This window comes from Podarcis pityusensis, assembly GCF_964106645.2.
Source record: "Podarcis pityusensis genome assembly, chromosome: 11".
Lineage (NCBI taxonomy): Eukaryota > Metazoa > Chordata > Lepidosauria > Squamata > Lacertidae > Podarcis > Podarcis pityusensis.
The window spans coordinates 61,140,720-61,164,724 of record NC_138036.1 but is presented as its reverse complement, the minus strand read 5'-3'; the positions used below and the strand labels follow the sequence as shown (position 1 = coordinate 61,164,724).

Below are 24,005 nucleotides of genomic sequence, written 5' to 3'. Positions count from 1 at the left end.
ATTGGAGAAGATCAGTCTACATCCCAATCCCAAAGAAGGGCAGTGCCAAAGAATGCTCCAACTACCGCACAATTGCACTCATTTCACACGCTAGCAAGGTTATGCTTAAAATTCTACAAGGCAGGCTTAAGCAGTATGTGGACCGAGAACTCCCAGAAGTGCAAGCTGGATTTAGAAGAGGCAGAGGAACCAGAGACCAAATTGTAAACATGCGCTGGATTATGAAGAAAGCTAGAGAGTTCCAGAAAGACATCTACTTCTGCTTCATTGACTATGCAAAAGCCTTTGACTGTGTCGACCACAGCAAACTATGGCAAGTTCTTAAAGAAATGGGAGTGCCTGATCATCTCATCTGTCTCCTGAGAAATCTCTATGTGGGACAAGAAGCTACAGTTAGAACTGGATATGGAACAACTGATTGGTTCAAAATTGGGAAAGGAGTACGGCAAGGCTGTATATTGTCCCCCTGCTTATTTAACTTATATGCGGAAGTCATCATGCGAAAGGCTGGGCTGGATGAATCCCAAGCCGGAATTAAGATTGCCGGAAGAAATATCAACAACCTCAGATATGCAGATGACACAACATTGATGGCAGAAAGTGAGGAGGAATTAAAGAACCTTTTAATGAGGGTGAAAGAGGAGAGTGCAAAATATGGTTTGAAGCTCAACATCAAAAAAACGAAGATCATGGCCACTGGTCCTATCACCTCCTGGCAAATAGAAGGGGAGGCAGTGAGAGATTTTACTTTCTTGGGCTCCATGATCACTGCAGATGGTGACAGCAGTCACGAAATTAAAAGATGCCTGCTCCTTGGGAGAAAGGCAATGGCAAACCTAGACAGCATCTTAAAAAGTAGAGACATCACCTTACCAACAGAAGTCTGTATAGTTAAAGCCATGGTTTTCCCAGTAGTGATGTATGGAAGTGAAAGCTGGACCATAAAGAAGGCTGTTCGCCGAAGAATTGATGCTTTTGAATTATGGTGCTGGAGGAGACTCTTGAGAGTCCCATGGACTGCAAGAAGATCAAACGTATCCATTCTTAAGGAAATCAGCCCTGAGTGCTCACTGGAAGGACAGATCGTGAAGCTGAGGCTCCAATACTTTGGCCACCTCATGAGAAGAGAAGACTCCCTGGAAAAGACCCTGATGTTGGGAAAGATGGAGGGCACAAGGAGAAGGGGACGACAGAGGATGAGATGGTTGGACAGTGTTCTCGAAGCTACAAACATGAGTCTGACCAAACTGCGGGAGGCAGTGGAAGACAGGAGTGCCTGGCGTGCTCTGGTCCATGGGGTCACGAAGAGTCGGACACGACTAAACGACTAAACAACAACAAGGCTGCAGTGACCCACCTTGGATTAGGCCCTGAGCCACTAGTGGGTCCCAACCTGCCCGTTGAAGACCAGGTCTACACCAGTGTTGGGGAACCTGATTGGCAAAATCTAGCCCTCAGGTCTAGATTGGACCACTGATGATGCTAACTTTCTTGGATGGAGAACTTGCTGCCATCCAACTGTTGGTGGATTCAAGGCCATCAGCCTCAGCCAGCTGGCCAATGGTTAGGGACGATGAGAAGTGTAGTCCAGCAGCTTCTGGAGGACCACAATTTACACAAACTGGCAGCTGCTCTCCAGAGTTTCCCAGCCCTACCTTGTATTTATTTATCTAAATATTTCTAAGATGCTTCTCAGGACTTGCACAAAATGCCATCTTTTCTTTTTTCTTTTTAAGACTCCACACAAGCATTTAAAACATCAGTACAAAACACTATACGGACTAGGATACATTAATACTATACAGACAAGGAATACATTAATATAGATAAAACATGTGCCACGGACCTTCCACATACAAAGCATGCATTCTCTAAGAGCTATTTACAAGACGTCCCCAACTATGCCCATTCCCCAGGGATAGGATGCTGAAAGATATTGGCCATCGGTGGGTTTGGCGGAATTATTGGCTAAATTAATATATTTCAGTAGATGATCCCCACTTAGTAGCTGGGCTCAGTGTCTTGAATGCAAGCTGTGATTCTGGAAAATGACAGTTACTAGTATGCCAATTCTTTTTGTTTATGGGTGAATAAATAAGCATTCCCTTCATGTTCATAACTAAAACCTACAAGGTTTCTTGGGCTTTTAGTTTTGTCATTTTCAAAAGAAGATGAAAAGGAAGAAGAAAAAGAAGAAATTACACACTTTATTACAAAGTGCATCCCCCCCTACAGAACTTTAGAATGCAATGCAACACGTGCAACAGCAAAAACAAACAAACAAACAAACAAACAAACAAACAAACAAACTGATGAGTGGTATAATATTCTTAAAGTGGTCTTAATAATGGTTACAGTGAGTTTGGCCTGGGTGATTCTGGCTTTACCTCTGATCTACTTAAATTTAACATGAAACTTCAGTTTCATATGGGCATGTTCAAAGGTCTAATCCAGGACGTGAAAACTGACACCACAGAAATAACTGGCTACATTTCTCAGATTGATTGAGGTGACTATTATTTTTGATCCCCAGTTTGAATTAGGCCCCACAGGCATTAATGAAGGGCATGCCAAGCAGCTAGGTAGGTCATATTCTTATTGTAATATCCAGTTATTACTATGTGCTCACTTGAATTCAATTCAAGGAACCACAAAGTGATCAGTTTTAAAAAAGGCCACAAATTGCAGGGCTGCTGTCAGCACTCAGCACCCTGGGGCTGGTGGCTTCCCTGAGCACATGGCAGGCAACTACTGGTCTTCATCTTAGATTTCCCAAGGGGCCTGTGAGTGCCCAATGTAGCATACTTCATGGGCATCACAGGGTATTTAAAATGGTATCCAGCACCCACTATAGAGGGGTGGCTTTTTGGAGCATTTTGGAGGAGTGCTGCCACTCACAGGAGGCAAATTGAGGGGCTTATGCTGAGGACGCCCTCCAGGCTGCAGGTGGCCCTATATGAATGGGTCAGTCGGCACAATGTGCAGGAACTGATAGGCAGAGTTTGATAAGGAAAAGGGTTTTCAAACTTTGGGGGTTTTCCACTTAAAGTCCAGATAGAAGTGTTTTAACAAAAGCATGTACAGAGAATTGTTATTTTGAAAATGTGCCATTCATTTGTCAGATAATGAAGTTTGTTTGCTTTTGCTAAAAAGAGAACAAGCAGAATGAATCCATCAGGTTGGTTGCACAATTTAAAACATAAAGGCTTAGCTGAAAAGGAATGTTTTCATCAACATAGAAAGGAAAGGACAGTCAGCAAAGCCCCCCCCCCCGCCCCAGCAAAGGGAGGGCACCAGAATAGAGAAGCTCTCTGCCAGATTGTTGCTCCCAACACCTCAGAAAGTGGGAGGCAGCAACTATAAGAGGGTCTTCTACATATTTTAGGGCACACAAGGGACCATTTGGGAGGAAGGGCTCTTTCAGGAATCCAGGGCTCAAAAGATTTAGGAGCTCTTGGCTGCATTACTATACTAACTTACCTGAGGAAGTTTCACTGGAGTTAATGAGATTTCTGTCTGAGTACACAAGCACAGACAATAGCCCCCTCCTTCTGTTATTCCTCCTCATCAATTCGCATTCAGTGGTTTCTGTGTTTGAACATGGAGGCTCAGTCTAGACACTATGACTTTTGATAGATCTATCCTCCATAAATAAGTCTAACCTTCTTTTATTATCATCTAAACTAGCCAAATTCAGTGGCAGCAAGCTCTAGTGCTGTGTTGAAATTGAGTAAACCCACTGAAATCAACAGACATACATTAGTAATGGCTAACTTATGTCCATTGGTTTCAATGGGTCAACTCTGAGTATGAATTTTTGTGCATTCCTAACCATGGATTCTCATAAGTAAATCCTATAGAATGCAGTGCGGCTTACTTCCTGGTAAGTGAGTTTAAGACTGCAACCTTAGTCAGATACAATATTTCTTTTCACCCTTCTAAGTTATACCATTCTCCATCAATTAATGATTAAAAAATGCATTGGAAATTATAAAAAAAATTGAGGGTTGCGAGCCTTCGGAGTGGAGGCTGGTTCAAATGCTCTCAGCCAGCCCCCACCCGCCTTCCTTGCTACTTATGTACAGCCCAGAGATAAACACAACCTGTGCGCTTGCTCCTGCTTGGTCTCCGTGCTGTCATTATTGAATTCTCTATGGAGGACAATTGGGGCAAAACTAGAATGAGTTGGCTCTGCCTGCCATTGGCTCTGGTTCCACTACGGTTGGTCTCCTTGCCCACTGGCCTGTCAGATTGATGGGGTACAAGCCATCACTGGCCTCTCACACTTCAGTCAAAGCCCACTGGAAGCTGTCAATGGGTGGGGCTCTTACTTTACCTGTCAGATCTAGAAGCTCAGTCTTCAGGGCATGGGAGAAATCTTTTATGGCAAGAGAAACTCATATGCCACCCTTGGCCATCTTGGTCAGTCTCCTACCTACAGACACTATAAATGAAGCAGGGGAAAAAATGAAACCTTTTTTTGTGGTGGAAGGAGACTTTCAAGAAATCAGAGACTGGCTCTCTGCACAGCACTAGCAAATACCATAAATTAGCTGTGCACTGCTAAAGATGTACTTTCCTTAATCTGCCCTGAAATTAATTGCCAATCCTTTTATTGGGTGACCCCAAGTTCCAATATTATAGGGAAAGGAGGAGAAAATAACCTCTCTCCCCTTTCTCTGTGCCATGCATAATTTTAGAAAGCTCTGTCCTGTCTCTGGACCTTGCTGAGTACAGAGGGCTGTGCAAATGAACTGTGTTTTTCTTCTCAGGTTTGCACTGATATGAAATGCTCTCCAGAGTAGGGAACACACCGATTCACTCAGCATTTAGCATATGATCAGATCAGGGCAAGATTGAAGGGATATTCTGTCCTCCTTTCTAGTTGGCTATTAAATACAAAAGGAGAAGGAGGCAAGAGGTCTTTCTATTTCATGAGCCGCTTGAAACTGACTGCCAATGCTGTGTAGCAGGAATAAATGTTGAACTAAGAGGTAGCTCTGTCATTCTCTCTGTGCAGGTCAGCACAGTGGCACGGATTAAACAGTCTCACAGGAAAGCCAGAAATAATTTTAATTGAGTCCAAGCCTCTCAGCACAATATACCTTTCCTAAAATAGATGCTTTCTTAATGCATAAAGGTCTGTAATAGTGCAAAAAAGCAGCTGCTGATTCTAACCCTACCGGGGGGGGGGGGGGGAGCCTCTTCTCTTTAGTGGTATTTAATCTCCATCTCTCTTGGCTGTAACGTACATTTCTTTGTCCCCTTATCCTTTTATCATTCGGCTTGCAAAACTGCTACCTTTGCTTTAATTTTTTTTAAAAAAACGTGGAAATGAGAAGTATAGTTTGCAGGGAAGTCTGAAAAAAGTTTTTTCCCCTGTTCTCCAATGCATAAAAATGTGACCACTATATGATTCCCCATACACAATTTTAAAAACAATGCACACTCAACACATCCTGTAAATATTATGGAGCATAGATTTGAGCCATGTGAGATATCCTCTTTGCATAATACACAACATACCTCAGCACTGTTAACCCATATTCTGCTAAATGAGAAAAGAAATGTCAGTCATGTTCCAAAAATGTAAGTTTTGCTAAGAAATGATTGATTGTCAGCCATTTTGTGGACTTGGCCGCATAGGACTGTTTTCCTTGGATGTTAAATCCACATGTCTTACAGTATGATCCTATGCATATTTATTCCAAAGCAAGTATAGATGTGTGTAAGATTGCAACCTTTCAATTTCAACATGCGCCCCTTTATTCTGAAAGAGGATTTGCAGAGCAGAAGACCCAAGAGGCTTCTATAGCGCCAATCATGCAAGCAAGGCTATTGCAACTGTAGCTCCCCTACCCTTGTCATCACGGCAGTTGGGGCAGCTCCACTTGGTCTTCCTGTTCTAAGCAGCCTTAAAACTTTATAACAGTTAAATTCCAAGTTGCAGTTGAAGGTTTATACCAGCAGAGGAGCTCAAAAACTTGTCTAGCTCAGATGGTAGAACATGAGACTCTTAATCTCAGGGCCGAGGGTTCGAGGATGCCTGCATTGCAGGGGGTTGGGCTTGTGCTACAATTCCAGATTCTGTGACCTTTAAGGTTCCAGGGAAGTTGTGACACAGCCCCTGTCCCATTTTGCACATCACAGCAAATGCTGCTATGGAGGGAAGTATTCATGTCTTCTTGGTTGTGGAGAATGTTGGGGCAGCAAAAATTCAGGGGCTGACGTTAGATTCTGGCAGTAGCACACAGGTCATATTTCTCCCATGTACCACAACTCACACCTTTCCCTCACTTTTAGCATACAAGGTCAACCTGTGCCCTTGAATATAGCCAGTGCTTTTTTCGGGGGGGGGGGTGTCGCAGGGATAAGCATACCCCTAAACATTTTTGTGAATCTGAGTTTGGCCTCATTGACGGGCAGTGTTTCAATATGAGTAGCAAAATGAGTACCCCTAAACATTTTTTTAGAAAAAAGGACTGAGTATAGCACCTTAACAGGCTATTATTGAAAACATAAAACCTCTGATGATGAGATTTCCATGCAGTTTTTGCCAACCCAGGCCCCTCTGGGTGCTTTGGACTACAACTTCTATCAATATGCAGGCAAGAGCTGATGGGAGTTGTAGTCCATAAAAATCTGGAAGGCACAGGGTTGGTGAAGGGTGCCCTCAAACAACTTCATAGGCGACACGGGGGCTTGGAAAGAGGGTGTGGTTTTTGGCTTTGTGCTCCGAACCACCTGTTTGCTGTATATGAGCTCAGGGAAGGCTTTTCTCTCAGGCTAAGTTGGCTGCTGACTGTGTAGTGTTAATTGTGTATGTTTTTTACAGGCCTTCTTTAATATTGTGTTCTTGCAAAAAGTAGAACTCTCCATGGGAAAAGCCAGTTTGATTTGTGTCACCCAAAATGCCTGAAAGATGGGGATATTGATTGGTATCAGCTTGTGTTTATTCTAAGGATGGGCAGAGAAGCCTCTTTCCATTTTGCGTCAGCTTTTCGGTTTCTAATCATAGTCTCTTCCATCTCTGGTTTCGTGGAGTTGGTGTTTTTAATGAAAATTTTGGATTTTAATTTTGTACACATTTTATGTGCATTTTATACACATTTTGCCTTAAAATATGCATTGTTGTATGCATTTCATTGCATTCCCCCTTAAAATATGCATTTTTTGTACACACACCCATTACAAAATATGCATTTTTGTGTGTATTTTTGAACCAAAAGTACATTGCAAACTTTGGAGAAGTGTGTAATGTGATTAATGGCTGTGTTCCAATCCACATCTATGTCCAGAACTGATAAACTAGGTTTCTCCTCCATCCCCAATCAATGCGCACACAGCTGTTATCCAAACAGTTTGTTAGAGGAGGTTAGGATGCTATAACATATTTTATTAGTATAATATTTCTCTCTCTCTCTCTCTCTCAAATCAAATCTCTCTCTCTCTCTCAAATTCTGTGGGTTCCCATTCTGCTGAAATTTCTTGGGAAATATTTTCTTTTTCTTTTTGGCGTCCTGCAAAAGCGAGAGCAGTTTTGAAAACTGTTGCCTACCAGTACATGCCCGCCCACTCGCACCCGCGCCATAATGCAGAATAGCCTTCTGCCCTACAGAATATTTGGCATGATGCCTCCTCCTCTGTTTTGCTGACTGCAGGTAGGATGGAGAATTTTAAGAGACCCTTTTCACTCAGCCTTTGCACCCCTTTCCCACATTTAGGACCTTCCTTTGTGCCTCATTATCTTCTAAAATGCTCAGTGCTCAAGTGTCGCTCAAGTGTACCAGTGCACTGACAATATACTGCTGCTTGGTTCATACACATGGCATGGAATTATGATTTAACTTATCAAATGTCCAAAGAATAGTGTTAGAAAAAGTTGCTTTTAGTAATTGTTGTGTGCGGTGGTGTCTCCCTGCCACAGCCATCTCCATTTCTCTTCTTAGAGCTAGTCTTTATATTTGCACAAGCAAAGGTGACTTTGGAATAAAAGTAGAATTCCACGGCAATGTTGAGCTTTGAATTCTTTATTATTATTATTATTCTTTTGGACAAAAACACTGGAGTAGTCTAAATATGACTATTTTTCTTTTAAAAAACAGACTAAAAGGAATAGGGCTGGGTTGTTTTCTTCTCAAATTTGAGAAGACATAGACCCAAGGGAAGGGGAAGGGGGGAAGGAATGAAGCAGTCAGAGCCCAAAGCACTTGATTAAACTTTTTAATATTTTCTTTTAGTTCTTTTTTTCCCTTTTAAAGCTTTCAAGTTTTAATCACTACCTTATGGGATTTGGTAAGAAATTGTTAAAAAATAATTGCATACAATAATCACAGATGGAACTGCGCGAAAGCTGATTCTGGGAAGCAGTCACTGCTAACTTTCTTTAAGCAAGGCTTAAGGGAGCTGCATTTTTTTCCCTGACAATATGAAAATTATTATTTATTAGTTGAACTGAAAAGTAAAAATTCCTGGAGTTAGGATTTTTGCTAAAAACAGTCTGGGGAAAATTATTTGCACTTTGATGGGGTAAGGAACTTTAAAATCTCTCCTGAGATGTTCAGGTTTTTGGTCTGGTTTCCCTCTTCAAATGCTGCTCCACTCAGTAGGAAGCTCCCCATTTTGAGTAATATAAATGATCTTTCAGCCACGATCCAGAACCTTGATCTCAGGACTGGTGAGATTAAAGGATTTTGGCTTTCACATGACTTACTAGCATCTAATTCTTCACAGATTCCAAATGCATGTTAGGCTCCAAATATCTGAAGGGCTGCCTCCTCCTCCCCTACAGACCAAGCAGAGGGGGCTTCCTTGGTACGTCCAGCGCTTTTTTCCTTTAAAAATGTCTAGGGGTACTCTCATTTTGACTCAAGAAAATCACAAAAATGGACAAAAGTACAAAGAACATGCATGGCCTCATATTGCACAGCTGACAGCTCACAGTAACTTCCACATTGGCACGGGGTTGTGTGTGCTAACATCTTCCCAATTCCTTTCCGGGAAAGGAAAGGAAGCCACCATTGGAGGGGGTAACAATGAAATTGACCAATCACCATGCTAGATTCCAACTCCTACTTCACACATTAAACACTCACTTCCGTCTGAGACTCAGGAAACACTGGGACAGGAAATGAGGCTGCCATCTAAAAATGTTAATTTTTTTAGTTTCTTCTCCCGTTAGAGTCACAAAATGTTTAGGGGTATGAGACCCCTGCGTACCCCCAGAAAAAAGCAGTGGGTACGTCCATCGCCCTCCAAAGTTCAGGGGGGTCATTCAGGGAGAGGGCACTCTATGGCGGCCTCTAAGCTATGAAATTCCCTCCCCACAGAAGAAGCACATTTGGTACTTCCATCCTAAGATATATTCGGATTGTAATTTTTTTTTTAATAATGTAGTAACAACACGTCACAGAATTATGATAAAAACAGAAAGGGGAGCAGCTATCGCTGAAGTTTGTTTCTTCATCCCATGACCAGAATGAAAATCAATTCAATCAATACAATCGTCATTCATGGCTTTCGTTGCTTTCAGTCTGCTGGCAATATGTACTTGATTCTGTTACCCACATTTGTGTTGTGTTTCCTTTGCATAGAAATGAATAGGGTGGACAATGAGACTTAAGCAAGCTACAAAAATTGATCATAAATATTACATAAGTTATGTAATTTATCCACAGCAGACAATAAGATGAACAACATAGATTTTAGCAGAAGGAGAATTGCAGTGAAACAGAAACAGTCTTGCATGTGATGAATTCATTCTGGAATGGAAAAGGATGCCTTCTTCCATCCCTAGTCATAGCTCACTCTGGAACCTGATGTGGATGGTGAGTATGAATTATTATTATTATTATTATTATTATTATTATTATTATTATAGTTGCTTTTGTAAATAAAAGTCAGGTCCATCCATCCGGCAAGGTAAAGTGACCTGCTTCAAGTGGCACCATGATGGGGATAGATGAAAGAAAGAAGTGAAAGCTGAATAGTGCAATAAGATTTTTGGCCCAAACTGGGGAGGAGGGCGGATTTGGCACCACTTAAGGCAGCAATATACCTTGCATTGCTCTTGTACTAATAGCAACACAGAGCTAAGTTTCCAGTTGGATGAAGTCCAGAAAACATGTCAATGTGAAACATTTCAGTTTCTTTCTTTGAAATTTCAAGAAGGTTCAGCTGTGTTATCGAGATGCAGCAAACACAAACACACACCAATCTTCTAGCACCTTAAAGATTTAGATTAGGAAACATCTGAAGGCAGTTCTGTATAGATAAACCTGTTAAGGTTTAATGTTTTACTATGTTTTTATATATGCTGGACACCATCCAGAGTGGCTGGGGCAACCCAGTCACATGGGTGGGGGAAGAAGAAGAAGAAGAAGAAGAAGAAGAAGAAGAAGATTTGGTATTTGTTTTTGTGGACTGGAGCCCACTTCAATAGGTGCACAGAGTAATATCCTCAGCTGGCATGAATATGTATGGCTAGTAGCCCTTCACAACAGTAGAGTAATTGATGAAAACACCTCCATCTTAGCATTGATAAGGTAATTGACACTGTAGTGAGACAGGGAACCACTCTCCTGATCCATGCCCAAACAAACTGACTCAAAACTCATTCATCTATTTCATGCTAGAGGCTTCCATTAAAGTCTCTCTGTTGGAGGATGGCAGCTTTCAGGTCTGCAGTAGTATGCCCTGGGAGATTGACATCTACTCTCACTGGTTTTTGAATGTTGCCAATCCTCCTCCGCTGCCTGCAACAATCATATATATGTCCATTTATTTTGTCATTTTCTTCGCAATGGATATGACCCATGGGTTATAAATGCAAAGAAAGAAACTACTTATTTGTAATATTTTGTATTTAAAATATGCATACATTGCATTTCATCTGAAATCACAAGATGGCTTAGAGTACATAATATATTCATGTTTTAATGAAAATACTATACATTGAAGTACAATGCAAAAGGACAGCAAAATATAGAAGTTCTTAGCAAGCACCCAAGTGACATCCATATTAGGGGAGCAGTGATTCCATCAAGGGAGCATAACAACTGAAAAGATCCTTTCCCTGGTTACACTGAGATGATTTTTTACCGGTTGCATAACAGCTGGGGAGGCCTCATCAGACTATCTTGGCAACTGGGTAGCTCACTGAGGTACCTGATCCCAAGTCGTTTGGGACTTTTATAAGTCAGAACTAAAACTTCAGCTTCTGCCTCTGATTCTTGAATTTTCTCTGCCAAGACTCTCCCAGCTCACTGAGCCCTGTTTCCCCTTCAGTCTTCTCCCTCTTTTCCTTGTGACCACTCCTCATTCTTCCCACCACCACTCCCCAGGGTCTGAGCCTTCTTCCCTTGGTGCTTCTCCAGCTGGCTCCTCCCACCATTTCTCTGTCTCCAGCCAGTCCATGGCACTCAATATAAAGGAACTAACGTCACCACCACTACCCTCTAAGCACATTGCTTAGTAAGGGCATATTCATTTGCTGCAGGGAGCCTACTTTGGTGACTCAAAAAGATGCACCTGGGTTCCCATGTCTGAGCTCAGTGGCAGAAAATCTGTGCTACATATGGAAGATGCCCGGACTGGCATTGGCAAATGGAGTAGGGAAAGACTCCTTTGAGGAACCCTGGAGAACTTCCAGCCAGTATAGACAGACAGATGGACCAGTGGTCTGGCTCAGTATAATGCAGCTTCCTCAACGTGAGTGAGAAAATGGAGTCCTGCGCATTCACAACTGCATTCTGGCAATTTATACATGTGCTTGGAAAGTACAAAAGAGTCCCTTTTAACAGGTCTTGGGAAAGCATCCTGAGATTGTTGTAATTTGCCTGCTTTTCAATGGCAGGAGCTGAAACAACAAAGTATGTTAATTAGACATTTAAAGCCTCCAACTTGAGCTTCCAGACTGCAAGGGCTGTTGATATACTCCCACAGTATTGTGACATAATTGATTAAAATAATGCTTAAGGTCCTCTCATTATGGGTATATTTGGTATTCATTAGAGTATCACTGATCATAATGACTTCATTTGGGATTCACGAATGTCATATGTTTCTCCATAGGTGCTCATGGACACTTTAAAATAAATTGCTTCTTTCCTTTCCTAGATGCTTTGATGGCGTGCTAATGCAAAATGTATTTGTGCTGATGTCCCCCCCCCCTTCCTCAAACCCACCTGGTGCCACAGGGGCCAATCTTCTTCTAGAGCATCTGAATTATTAAAATAAAGTGGCTTCCTCCACCTTTTAAAGAAAACAAGAAAGTCTGTAATAGTTTAAATACACAAGAGTAAGACACAAAGCTGTACTTGTTAGACACACACAAACAATGTATTTCCCCCCTCTCCTTTCAAGCCGTTCAGTAGCTTGGGACTTCAGCAACTGACATGAAGTGCAATCCTTGCTTTGTATAAGAAAATGCTGATGGATAAGTATATTCATCTTTAAAGTATGTTCATATTTAAGTATGTTCATCTTTAAATGAACCCTTCCAGTTCAACTATGTTCTAAAGTTTAGAACATGGTTTAGAATCTATACCATGACAAATGCCTAATAACATGATGTGGAAGTAGGTTGTTTTCAGATCAATTTAATCTCCTCTTGCATGCAAGCCACACCAGAGGGTTTTGGAAGACCACCAGTGCAAAAATTGAAGACCAGGGCTCGATCTACACAGATCTGTAAAAACACTGAAATGCCCCCCATTAATATAGCTCTGAATGCATTTTTCCATGATGACAGATTGCTGGAGATTGACCCAGGCTCTTCTGCGTGCCAAGCAAACGCTGTACGCAGTGAGCTACAACAGGGGAACCCAGGTGTATATTGCAGCAGCAGTCTCTGTCCCAGACTGGCACATTCCCATGTAGAACTGGCACATTTCCATGCCAAGCACAGTTCTCTGCTTTTTAAGATGACATCAGGAAGGTCAGGTAGGTGCAGGGAAACAAAAGTTAGCCTGTCCTATGGGGGGGGGGTCGCACTCCCCTTAAAACATCATAGTGTGGTGGTTCACAGGTAGACTCATCACAATTTGTAGGTTCTTTCAGATTCTGACAGCCCTTGAGGTAGCCTTTGCCCATGTTAGTGTCCATTTATAGGAAAACTAGAACTAGCCAGAGATCTTCAGTGGGTACAGAATGTAGATGTTCACAGGAACCTGGTTGTGTGAGCAGATTACACCCATTTTAGAACAGCTCCACCGGTTACCAGTACATTTCCTGAGACAAAATCCTGTTTTTTATCAATAAAGCTGTAAATGGCTTGGATGCCTAAAGGATTTCCTTCTCAAATACTATATTTCTTGTGCTCTTGACTACAAGAAAGGCTGTTCTCTGCATCCCAACATAGACTGAGGCAAGCTTATATAGGATGCATGACAGGCATCCTTTTCTGTAATCACACCCATTGCAGAATCTTCCATCTGAAACAACAAAGAGTCTTGGTGCACCTGAAAAAATATAAAATGTTATTTAAGCGTTTGTTAGTCTTTAAGGTACCAGAGGACTTTCTTGGTTTTGCAGCAATGGACACAGGGGTAGGCAACCTAAGGCCCGTGGGCCGGATGTGGCCCAATCACATGAGTAGAATGTGTGCTTTTATTTAAAATGCATCTCTGGGTTCTTTGTGGAGCATAGGAATTCGTTCATGTTTTCCCCCCAAAATATAGTCTGGCCCCCCACATGGTCTTAGGGACCACGGACCAGCCCATAGCTGAAAAAGGTTGCTGACCCCTGGGCTAGCATCTATCTGGCTCCTTCACTTTTTATTCTCTGTCATCTAGTTAAGATAGTTGGTTTAAGCAAGCCGTCTCCAATCTGATGTCCTCCAAACGTTTTTGACCAACCTGGCTGGGGCTGATGGAAGTTGTAGTTTAAAACATCTGGAGGCAGTGCTTTTTTATATAGAAAAATGGTGCTGGTACACCCCATGAAGTCGTTACAGTACGTGCCACACTTAACAGTTGGGGGAAAAGGTGCCGGTACTGTGTACCCTTGAGTACCCTCAGAAAAAAATACTGTCTGAGGGGTACCAGGTTGGTCTACAGATAGTCTCTTTGTTAAGTTAGGTAGGCTTGGAGGCTTTACTTACCTGCCCCACACGTTGGGATTGTAGGTTCTGTCAGTTTTGGTTCTCTCAGGTTTATTTTTTTTCATCTTGTATTCAGTTCTCTGCATATCTGCTTCAATTTGCGATTAAAAAGAAAGAATCCTCATGAGAATTCATCAACACTCAGTTTTGTCCTAATAAACACATTTTTGTATGCACTTTTGACTGATGTACACAGTTTTGCAAGCCATTTCCCCATATAAAATGGAATTGCGTGTTATTTTCACAAATTTATACATTTTATGCACATTTTCCTCTAAAATATGTTTTGCTGTTCACATTGTTTGGTTGGAGAACTGCACTGCAAAATTTGAATAAGTGCAAATTTGACAGAATCACCATTAAATGTGAACGGAATTTAATCTCCTCCATCCCGAACCTTAGGCTAATCCTATGTCTGCTTTGATTTTATTAATGTTGTGTTAATGTATTTCTGAATGTATATTAGGACTATATGGCTAGCTGCCTTGAATGCTAAGTGGTTTAGCATAAAGGCAGGATGTTAGTAAACAGTCTTTCTGATACATACCCAAGAAAGGTCCATCACAGGCGCTAGAAAAGTATACAGTTTAAAAGCAATATGGTTTAATAAGGAAAGAATCTGAAAAAAAACTTCATTACGATGCAACACTGCACATAGTTTATTGCTGAGGAGCGTAAAGGTAAAGGGACCCCTGACCATTAGGTCCAGTCATGACCGACTCTGGGGTTGCAGCGCTGATCTCGTTTTATTGGCCGAGGGAGTCGGCGTACAGCTTCCGGGTCATGTGGCCAGCATGACTGAGCCGCTTCTGGCAAACCAGAGCAGCGCACGGAAACGCCGTTTACCTTCCCGCCGGAGCGGTACCTATTTATCTACTTGCAATTTGACATGCTTTCGAACTGCTAGGTTGGCAGGAGCAAGGATCGAGCAACGGGAGCTCACCCCGTCGTGGGGGTACGCATACCCCTAAACATTTTGTGAATCTAAATTTGGCCTCATTGAGGAGCAGTATTTCAATATGAGTAGGAAATGAGAGTACCCCTAAACATTTTTTAAGAAAAAAAGCACTGCTTTTATCTGTGCAATGCTGAGAAATGCGACAAAATACTTATTTTGTGCAGCTGTTCCAGCAGTCCCTACAATGAAGGATTGCCGTCGTGTGCTTCAAAACCTGTCTATTTAACCTTGTAACGATGCCATTAAAGCCACCCCAAGGGGAGTATGGAATCAGAAAGTCCAAAGCAGCTACAAGGTCAGTGGTGAAATAAGCAGAAGCTGCTTGTTAGCAAGCAACGTTCTGTAAGGAAAGCAAGTCACGATGAAATTATTTGTGCATCAGCGGATTACATTCGCGTGCTTTGTATCCTTGCCTGTTTGTCAAAGGCCTGGAAGCTAACTCAGCAATGTTGATCCTGTGGAAGCAGATGATGATGAAGAAGTGGGTGGGGTGGGGGAACAAACAGAGCAACGGAGGTTAAAAACACCTTTGGCAAATATTTATTCTAAGGGCATTGTGTTGTTTTTCCCATGAAAAAAATTGGATGTTGTTCAGAGCCAATCCAAAATAGTCAGAAAATCAAAGCTATATAGTGGTTTGTGTACACTACATTACTGTACAGTTAGCAAATAGAAAAGGTTGTTTTTCATTGAAAGAGCCAAGCATTAAAATAATATAATTAAAGTAAAAGAATATTTAAAACATTAGGAACATCTGAGAACATTTTAAAAAATAGTCACTTATGCTCACAGCTAATAATTTCAAAGTTGTCAGGAGCAGTCCCTTTCAGCCTTCAAATGCCTGAGAGAACAGGAATGTTTTTAGATGACTCCTGAGGCAGAAGCACCAAAGGAGACAGAAGCATCATGGAAATTGTTGGCCTGGCAAATGAAAAAAAGACAAAAACTAAACACTATTATAAATCTAGAAGTGGAAGGAAAGAACATACAGAACCCAGTCGAGATTAGAAACTGTTTCCAGAGGTACTTTAAACAATTATATACACAAGGGCCACAGAAAGAAATTGATATAGATCGATTTTTGAAAATAAAGATTACAAAAAATCTCTCAAGAAAACAAATTAATGTTGAATTATAAAATAACTGAACAGGAGGTAGAAGGTGCCATTCAGAATATGCAATTAGGTAAATCTCCAGGACCGGATGGATTGACTTCTAGATACTACAGATCTTTAAAAGAATGGTTGGTACAACCTTTAAAGGAAGTCTGTAATAAAATATTGGATGGGAAAAGGGCACCAGAGTCATGGAAGGAAGCGTATATCACACTTATACCGAAAACAGAGACTGAAAAGACGCAACTCAAGAACTACCGCCCCATATCACTGCTCAATGTGGATTATAAAATCTTTGCAGATATTTTGGCTAAAAGACTAAAAAAAGTGCTAGTGGAAGAGATTCATAAAGACCAAACAGGCTTTCTCCCGGGTAGACACTTGTCTGATAATATGAAAAATATAATTAATATTTTAGAAAAATTACAAGTGAATATTAATACCAAGGCAGTTTTGATATTTCTGGACGCGGAGAAAGCTTTTGACAACATTTCTTGGAGTTTTATGAAGAAGAACCTACAGGGGATGGGGGTAGGTCAAGGCTTTGGAAATGGTATAAGTGCAATTTATTCAGAACAAAAGGCTAAATTAATTGTCAATAACGTGGTGACGGAGGAATTCAAGACAGAAAAAGGGACACGACAAGGTTGCCCAATCTCCCCATTGCTTTTTATATCGGTCCTGAAGGTCCTGTTGAATATGATTAGAAGGGACCAATTGGTTAAAGGTATACAAGTCGGAGCTAAACAGTACAAATTGAGAGCATTTGCAGAAGACTTAGTATTGACATTACAGGAGCCAGAATCTAGTACTAAAAGAGTCTTGGAACTGATTCAAGAACTTGGTCAGGTTGCGGGATTTAAACTGAATAAGTTAAAAACAAAGGTCTTAGAGAAAAATTTAACAGCGTTTGAGAGAGAGAGGTTTCAGAATGAGACAGGTTTAACAGTGGTTAAGAAAGTGAAATACCTGGGGATTAACATGACAGCTAAAAATGGGAATTTATTTAAAGACAATTATGAAAAATGCTGGACTGAAGTGAAAAAAGATTTAGAAATTTGGTCAAATTTGAAGCTTTCACTGCTAGGCCGTATTGCTGCGATAAAAATGAATGTATTGCCTAGAATGTTGTTTTTGTTTCAAACATTGCAAATTTTGGACAAAATGGATTGCTTCAAGAAGTGGCAGAGAGATATTTCTAGATTTACCTGGCAGGGCAAGAAGCCTAGAATAAAATTTAAAATACTAACGGACGCAAAGGAAAGAGGTGGATTTGCCCTGCCAGACCTTAAACTTTATTATGAATCAGCAGCTTTTTGCTGGCTGAAAGAGTGGCTACTTCTTGAAAACACAGACATTTTGGATTTAGAATGGCATGCATATTTGTGGTATGATAAGGTCAAAGCACATAAAACATTGAAAAATCATATTGTCAGGAAAGCATTGTTTAATGTCTGGATAAGATACAAGGACCTACTTGAAAATAAAACCCCAAGGTGGTTGTCACCGATGGAAGCGAAGGCTCTGAAAAAGCTCAGTATGGAGGCCAAATGGCCGAAATATTGGGAAATTTTGGAACAAGAGGGAGATAAATTGAAACTGCAGAGTTTTGAAAAACTAAAAAATAAAGTGCGAGATTGGCTTCATTATTATGAGATAATGGAGGCATATAATTTGGATAAGAAAATTGGCTTCCAGGTGGAAAAATCAAAATTGGAAACAGAACTGTTAGAACCCAAAACCAAGATTTTGTCAAAGATGTATAACTTGCTGTTGAAATGGAATACTCAGGATGAAACGGTGAAATCTGCTATGATTAAATGGGCACAAGATGTTGGACATAACATAATGATGGCTGACTGGGAACAGTTATGGACCACAGGTATGAAGTTTACGGCATGTAATGCCTTAAGAGAGAATATTATGAAAATGATATACAGGTGGTACATGACCCCAGTCAAGCTTGCAAAAATCTATCATTTGCCCGATAATAAATGTTGGAAATGTAAAGAAACTGAAGGTACATTCTTTCACCTTTGGTGGACGTGCCCAAGGATTAAGGCTTTCTGGGAGATGATCTATAATGAAATGAAAAAGGTATTTAAATATACCTTCCTGAAGAAACCAGAGACCTTTCTCCTGGGCATAGTCGGCCAATTGGTGCCAAAGAAGGACAGAACTTTCTTTATGTATGCCACAACAGCAGCAAGAATTCTTATTGCAAAGTACTGGAAGACACAAGATTTACCCACTCTAGAAGAATGGCAGAAGAAGGTGATGGACTATATGGAACTGGCGGAAATGACTGGCAGAATCCAAGACCAGGGAGAAGAGTTGGTGGAAGAAGATTGGAAGAAATTTAAAGACTATCTACAGAAATACTGCAAAATTAATGAATGTTAGAATGATGTTGGATTGAAGTTAAATGGTTTCTAGCAGCAATGTTATAAAGGAATATGTAAAAATGGATTGTTAACAGGTGATAATCTAAAGTTACAATATATTAAGATAAAAGATTAAGATAGAATCAAAGAGGGAAAGGATTTGCTGAATTAACTAATTTGAACTGGAATACAAAAAAGGGAGGTGTGAGGAGGTCGGGGAAACAAGCAAATGAAAGATAAGATATGGAAAGACTAATTTGTTTTTTAACTGTTTTTATTTTGTATTTTCATTTTCTATTTCTTTCTCTTTTTTTCTTTCTTTTTTCGCTTATTTTTGTAATATGTTGAAGCTTTAATAAATATCTTATAAAAAAACAACAACAAAGGAGACAGAAGCATCATGGAGGACATTCCACCAACTGAGAACTGCCACCAAGAAGGCCCTGTCTGGGTCAATGCCAAGTGGGCAGCACCCAGGGGTGGCATCATCAATAAGTCTTCCTGAACTGCTCATAGGGCTCAGGATGCTTGTTTCTTTTGGGTACTTTGGACCCAAGCCATGTAGTGCTTTGTATGCTAATACAATCATCTTAAATTGGACCTGGCAACTCACTAGCAGCCTATGACAGCCTATGTGGGGCTTTCATGACTGGCAGCAGAAGGTCCCTTCAGGCTACCCCACTCACCAACCTGGCAACCCCACGTACAGTTGTCCAACACTGCTGTTGCATTGCTAGTGCAACAGACTTCTGCTTATGCAATGAAACTTTCCTCTCCTCTCCTTGCATACCCTCAAAATCTGCTGCAGAAGTTTGGAGTTCCTTCCAGGGCCGGTTTTGAGGGGGCACTGGAAGGGGAAGTCTTGTTTCACGAGCAGAACTCCCTACTTACTTACTTTGCCAAACCTTTATTAGGCATTACAAGTATTGTTGTTGTTTAGTTGTTTAGTCGTGTCCGACTCTTCGTGACCCCATGGACCAGAGCACGCCAGGCACTCCTGTCTTCCACTGCCTCCCACAGTTTGGTCAAACTCATGCTGGTAGCTTCGAGAACACTGTCCAACCATCTCGTCCTCTGTCGTCCCCTTCTCCTTGTGCCCTCCATCTTTCCCAACATCAGGGTCTTTTCCAGGGAGTCTTGTCTTCTCAAGAGGTGGCCAAAGTACTGGAGCCTCAGCTTCACGATCTGTCCTTCCAGTGAGCACTCAGGGCTGATTTCCTTCAGAATGGATTACAAGTATAGGCCATCATAAAACATGCATATATAAAAAAATTAAAATATATAGACATAAACAGCCATGTAAATTATATAATGATGAGGATTTTCATTGGGATTTCCTCCCGCTAAATAGTGCCATGCACCACTCTAAGAGACACTATTGACAAAAACTCAGCCACTCTTGCAGTTACTTCCGGGTTAATGTCAGGTAGATAGAATCTGATATTTTCTTTGTGCCATGATGCTAGACACCCCAGAAAAGGGGATAGCATATGTTTGTGTAGCTGGGTGTACAATGGACAGTAGAAAAGAATGTGTTCTACAGTGTCCGGCGCATTCAAAGAACATCTGCAATGTCTATCATTTCTGGGAATGTTTAAATATCTGCCCTTGACAGAAGCTGAGGGCTAATATAGCAGTCCTGCATTGAACTGGAATTATTATTTTTGAAATGTAAGTGATGCTGTTATCTGTTGTATTTAAACCATGGAACTTTGGGGAGCATTTTTTTTTTTTTACAGCTGGCTTGATGTTTTGCTTTTCAGTGTCGCTTAATCTGGTTTGAATATTGTGATAAATATATTGCTCACTTGAATTATACAGTGGTACCTCGGGTTAAGTATTTAATTCGTTCCGGAGGTCTGTTCTTAACCTGAAACTGTTCTTAATCTGAAGCACCACTTTAGCTACAGTGGTGCCTCGCAAGACGAAATTAATTCGTTCTGCGAGTTTTTTCGTCTAGCGAATTTTTCGTCTTGCGAAGCACGAAATCCCATAGGAATGCATTGAAATTCAATTAATGCGTTCCTATGGTCAAAAAAAGTCCAATCAAAGCCAAATTTGGTACAACAAGAGTTTATTAACTGCTCTTTAAAGTCACACATACTTTAAAGAGCATATCAAAAATTGAAGGAACAATAAATTAAGTTTCTAAACATGACAGGAAAAACATTTAAAAATCAAAAAAGGGTACATTACATTTTCTAAGACTCTGGGGGACCACTCGAAGAAGGTTCCTCTTCCACTCTTTGCTTCTTGCTGAGGAACCTGTCCATGGTCTGCTGCTTCATCCGCCTTTTCAGCAGCTCCCTGAGAGGCGACATGACCGTCGTATCAAAAATGTTCGCTTGGTCATGTGCCACGTGCTTGTCAGGGTGGTGCCGCTCTGCAAAAGCCTGCACCTCATTCCACTTCTGGCAAATGTCCCTCAGTTCTTTGGAGGACAGCCGTTCCTCAGTTGCTTCCTCCTCTTCCAGCGAGGCCTGCTCCTGCGCAACCTCTGACTGCAGTTCAACCAGCTCCTGGGTGGTCAGCTCGTGGTCGTGCTCCTCCACCAGCTCGCAAACGTCCTCCTCTGTGACCTCCAGGCCCATGGTCCTCCCCAAGGCAACAATGTCCTGCACCACTGTCGACTCTGGTGCATCAGAGTCACTTGGTGCCACACAGTCCGGCCACAGGCTGCGCCAAGCGCAATTCAAATTCCTCTGGCTGATCCCCTTCCAGGCCGTGGTGATCATCTTCAAGCAGGTGACGATGTCGAAGTGGTCCTTCCAGAATTCCCGCAGGGTGATGGTGGTGCAATCAGTCACCTCGAAGCATCGCCTGAAAAGCTCCTTGGTGTAGAGTTTCTTGAAATTGGCGATGACCTGCTGATCCATCGGCTGGAGCAGTGGCATGGTGTTAGGCGGCAGGAACATGATGTTGATGAAGCTGAACTCCTCCAACAAGTCCACCTCAAGGCCTTTAGGATGAGCAGGAGCATTGTCCATCAGAAGCAAAGCCTTCAGCGGCAGGTCGTTGTCCAGCAGGTACTGTTTGACAGCAGGGCCAAAGGCAAGATTGACCCAGTCCACAAACAGCACACGTGTGACCCAAGCCTTGCTGTTGGATCGCCACATGACACTCAGCCGCTCCTTGTCGACCTTGTGTTTCTTGAAGGCCCGTGGGTTCTCCGAGTGGTACACCAGCAGGGGCTTGATCTTCAGGTCGCCGCTTGCATTGGCACAGAAGAGCAGGGTCAGACGGTCCTTCATGGGCTTGTGGCCAGGCAACGTGGCCTCCTCCTGTGTGATGAAAGTCCTTTTGGGCATCCTCTTCCAAAACAGCCCGGTCTCGTCGCAGTTGAAGACCTGCTGTGGAACGTAGCCCTCCGTCTTCACAACCTCCAGGAACTCCAAGGCAAAGTCTTCAGCCGCAGGAACATCAGAACTGGCAGCCTCTCCATGCCTGACCACGCTGTGGATTCCGGATCTTGCCTTGAACCGGTCAAACCAGCCTCTGCTTGCCTTGAAGACTTCTGGCTCGGCCGAGGTTCCTGGCTGTTCCCGGATGAGGTCTGCGTGCAAGGCCTTGGCCTTCTCACAAATCACGGCCTCAGTCACTGTGTCCCCTGCACGCTGCTTCTCTTCTATCCAGATGAGGAGCAACTTCTCGACCTCCTCCAGAACAGCTGGGCGGTTCTTCACGATCCTGGTGACTCCCTTGGCTGCATCAGTCGCAAGGATCTTCTCCCTCATCTTCAGGATGGTCCCAATGGTCGATGGGTTCCTGCCGTACTCCCTGGCGAGGTCCGTCACACGCATTCCACCGTCGTGCTTCCGGATGATCTCCTTCTTCATCTCCAGCGTCACCTTCTCCTTCTTCCTCTCGCCGGCCTCCGCAGCAGCAGCAGTCTTCTTGGGTCCCATGGCAGCACAGCTGTTACCTTTGTAAAACTCAGAAAAAGAAAAAAAAAATCAGCAATTCAAACCCACAACCAAGTCCTTGAATTCCAAACACCCAACCCAAAATCCAAAAACCCCAAAAAAAGTTTTAAAAGTTTAACTTACGAAATGGCTGCAAATCACCAAAGTCTTCAAAATCCTCAAATGGCTGCAAAAGAAGTTTTGGGAAAGCTTTAAAAATCACCAAAGTCTTCAAAAACCTCAACTGTTCCCCCAGCCCCTCCCCAACTGTTGCAAACCCCTCCCCAACTGTTGCAAACCCCTCCTCAACTGTTCCCCCAGCCACCCAGCACACAGAAATTCAAAACCCAGAAATTTTTTTCAAAAAAAAACAACATGGCCCAATGGTTACAGAAAACCATAAAAATTCAAAAAAAAGCACACAAGCTCCCAGATTCCTGCAAACCCCTCCCCAGCTGTTCCCCCAGCCACCCAGCACACAGAAATTCAAAACCCAGAAAATTTTTCAAAAAACAACAACATGGCCCAATGGTTACAGAAAACCATAAAAATTCAAAAAAAAGCACACAAGCTCCCAGATTCCTGCAAACCCCTCCCCAGCTGTTCCCCCAGCCACCCAGCACACAGAAATTCAAAACCCAGAAAATTTTTTCAAAAAAAAACAACATGGCCCAATGGTCACAAAAAACCATAAAAATTCAAAAAAAAGCACACAAGCTCCCAGATTCCTGCAAACACCTCCCCAGCTGTTCCCCCATCCACCCAGCACACAGAAATTCAAAAATTCAAAGCCAGATTTTTTTTAAAAAAAAAAATAAACATGGCCCAATGGTCACAGAAAATCATAAAAATGCAGAAAAAAACCACACAAGCTCCCAGATTCTTGCAAACCTCTCCCCAACACCAAGTCCTTGAATTCTAAACACCCCAACCCAAAATCCAAAAAACCCAAAAAAAGTTTTAAAAGTTTAACTTACCAAACAGCTGCAGAAGAAGTTTTGGAAAAGCTTCAAAAATCCAGCAAACTCTTTAAAAAGCTCAGAAAGGCCACCACACCGCGTGCAATGTGTTGCTCCTCGAGGTCAAGTCGCAACTGCACCTCTTCCAGCAATGCACCCTGGGTTTTAACGGTTTTACGAAAAAGGAAACAAACTTGCAAGACGTTTTCGTCTTGCGAAGCAAGCCCATAGGGACATTCGTCTTGCGAAGCAACTCGAAAACGAAAAAACCTTTCGTCTTGCGAGGCGTTCGTCTTGCGGGGCACCACTGTAATTGGGTCTCCTGCTGCTGCTGCCACCGCGCCACTAGAGCACAATTTCTGTTCTCATCCTGAAGCAAAGTTCTTAACCCGAGGCACTATTTCTTTTTTTAAAAAATATAATTTTTATTAACAGGCCAATCAAGTCACATTAATTCCAAATCACATTAGTTCCAAATTATACAACCAGATTTTTAAAATTTTTGTTGGGGGTACCCATACTTCAAGCTCCGAAAGGGATCCAAACTTCACTCTTGCTGCTGCTGCTTTAATTAAACAGTTCTACC

The 24,005-nt window shown here is 42.1% G+C and overlaps 1 protein-coding gene across 1 annotated transcript; it reads right to left on the bottom strand.

Annotated features, from left to right (window-relative positions):
- Positions 1 to 20,615: 20,615 nt before the first annotated feature.
- Positions 20,616 to 23,698, bottom strand: LOC308458906 (tigger transposable element-derived protein 1-like). The gene is made up of 2 exons (XM_080973769.1): positions 23,438 to 23,698; positions 20,616 to 22,647 (listed from the first exon to the last, which is right to left on the bottom strand). Exon 2 carries the CDS (start codon positions 22,461 to 22,463, stop codon positions 20,760 to 20,762), a length of 1,704 nt encoding a protein of 567 aa, XP_080829895.1. The 5' UTR covers positions 22,464 to 22,647; positions 23,438 to 23,698; the 3' UTR covers positions 20,616 to 20,759.
- Between the last annotated feature and the right edge of the window lie 307 nt (positions 23,699 to 24,005).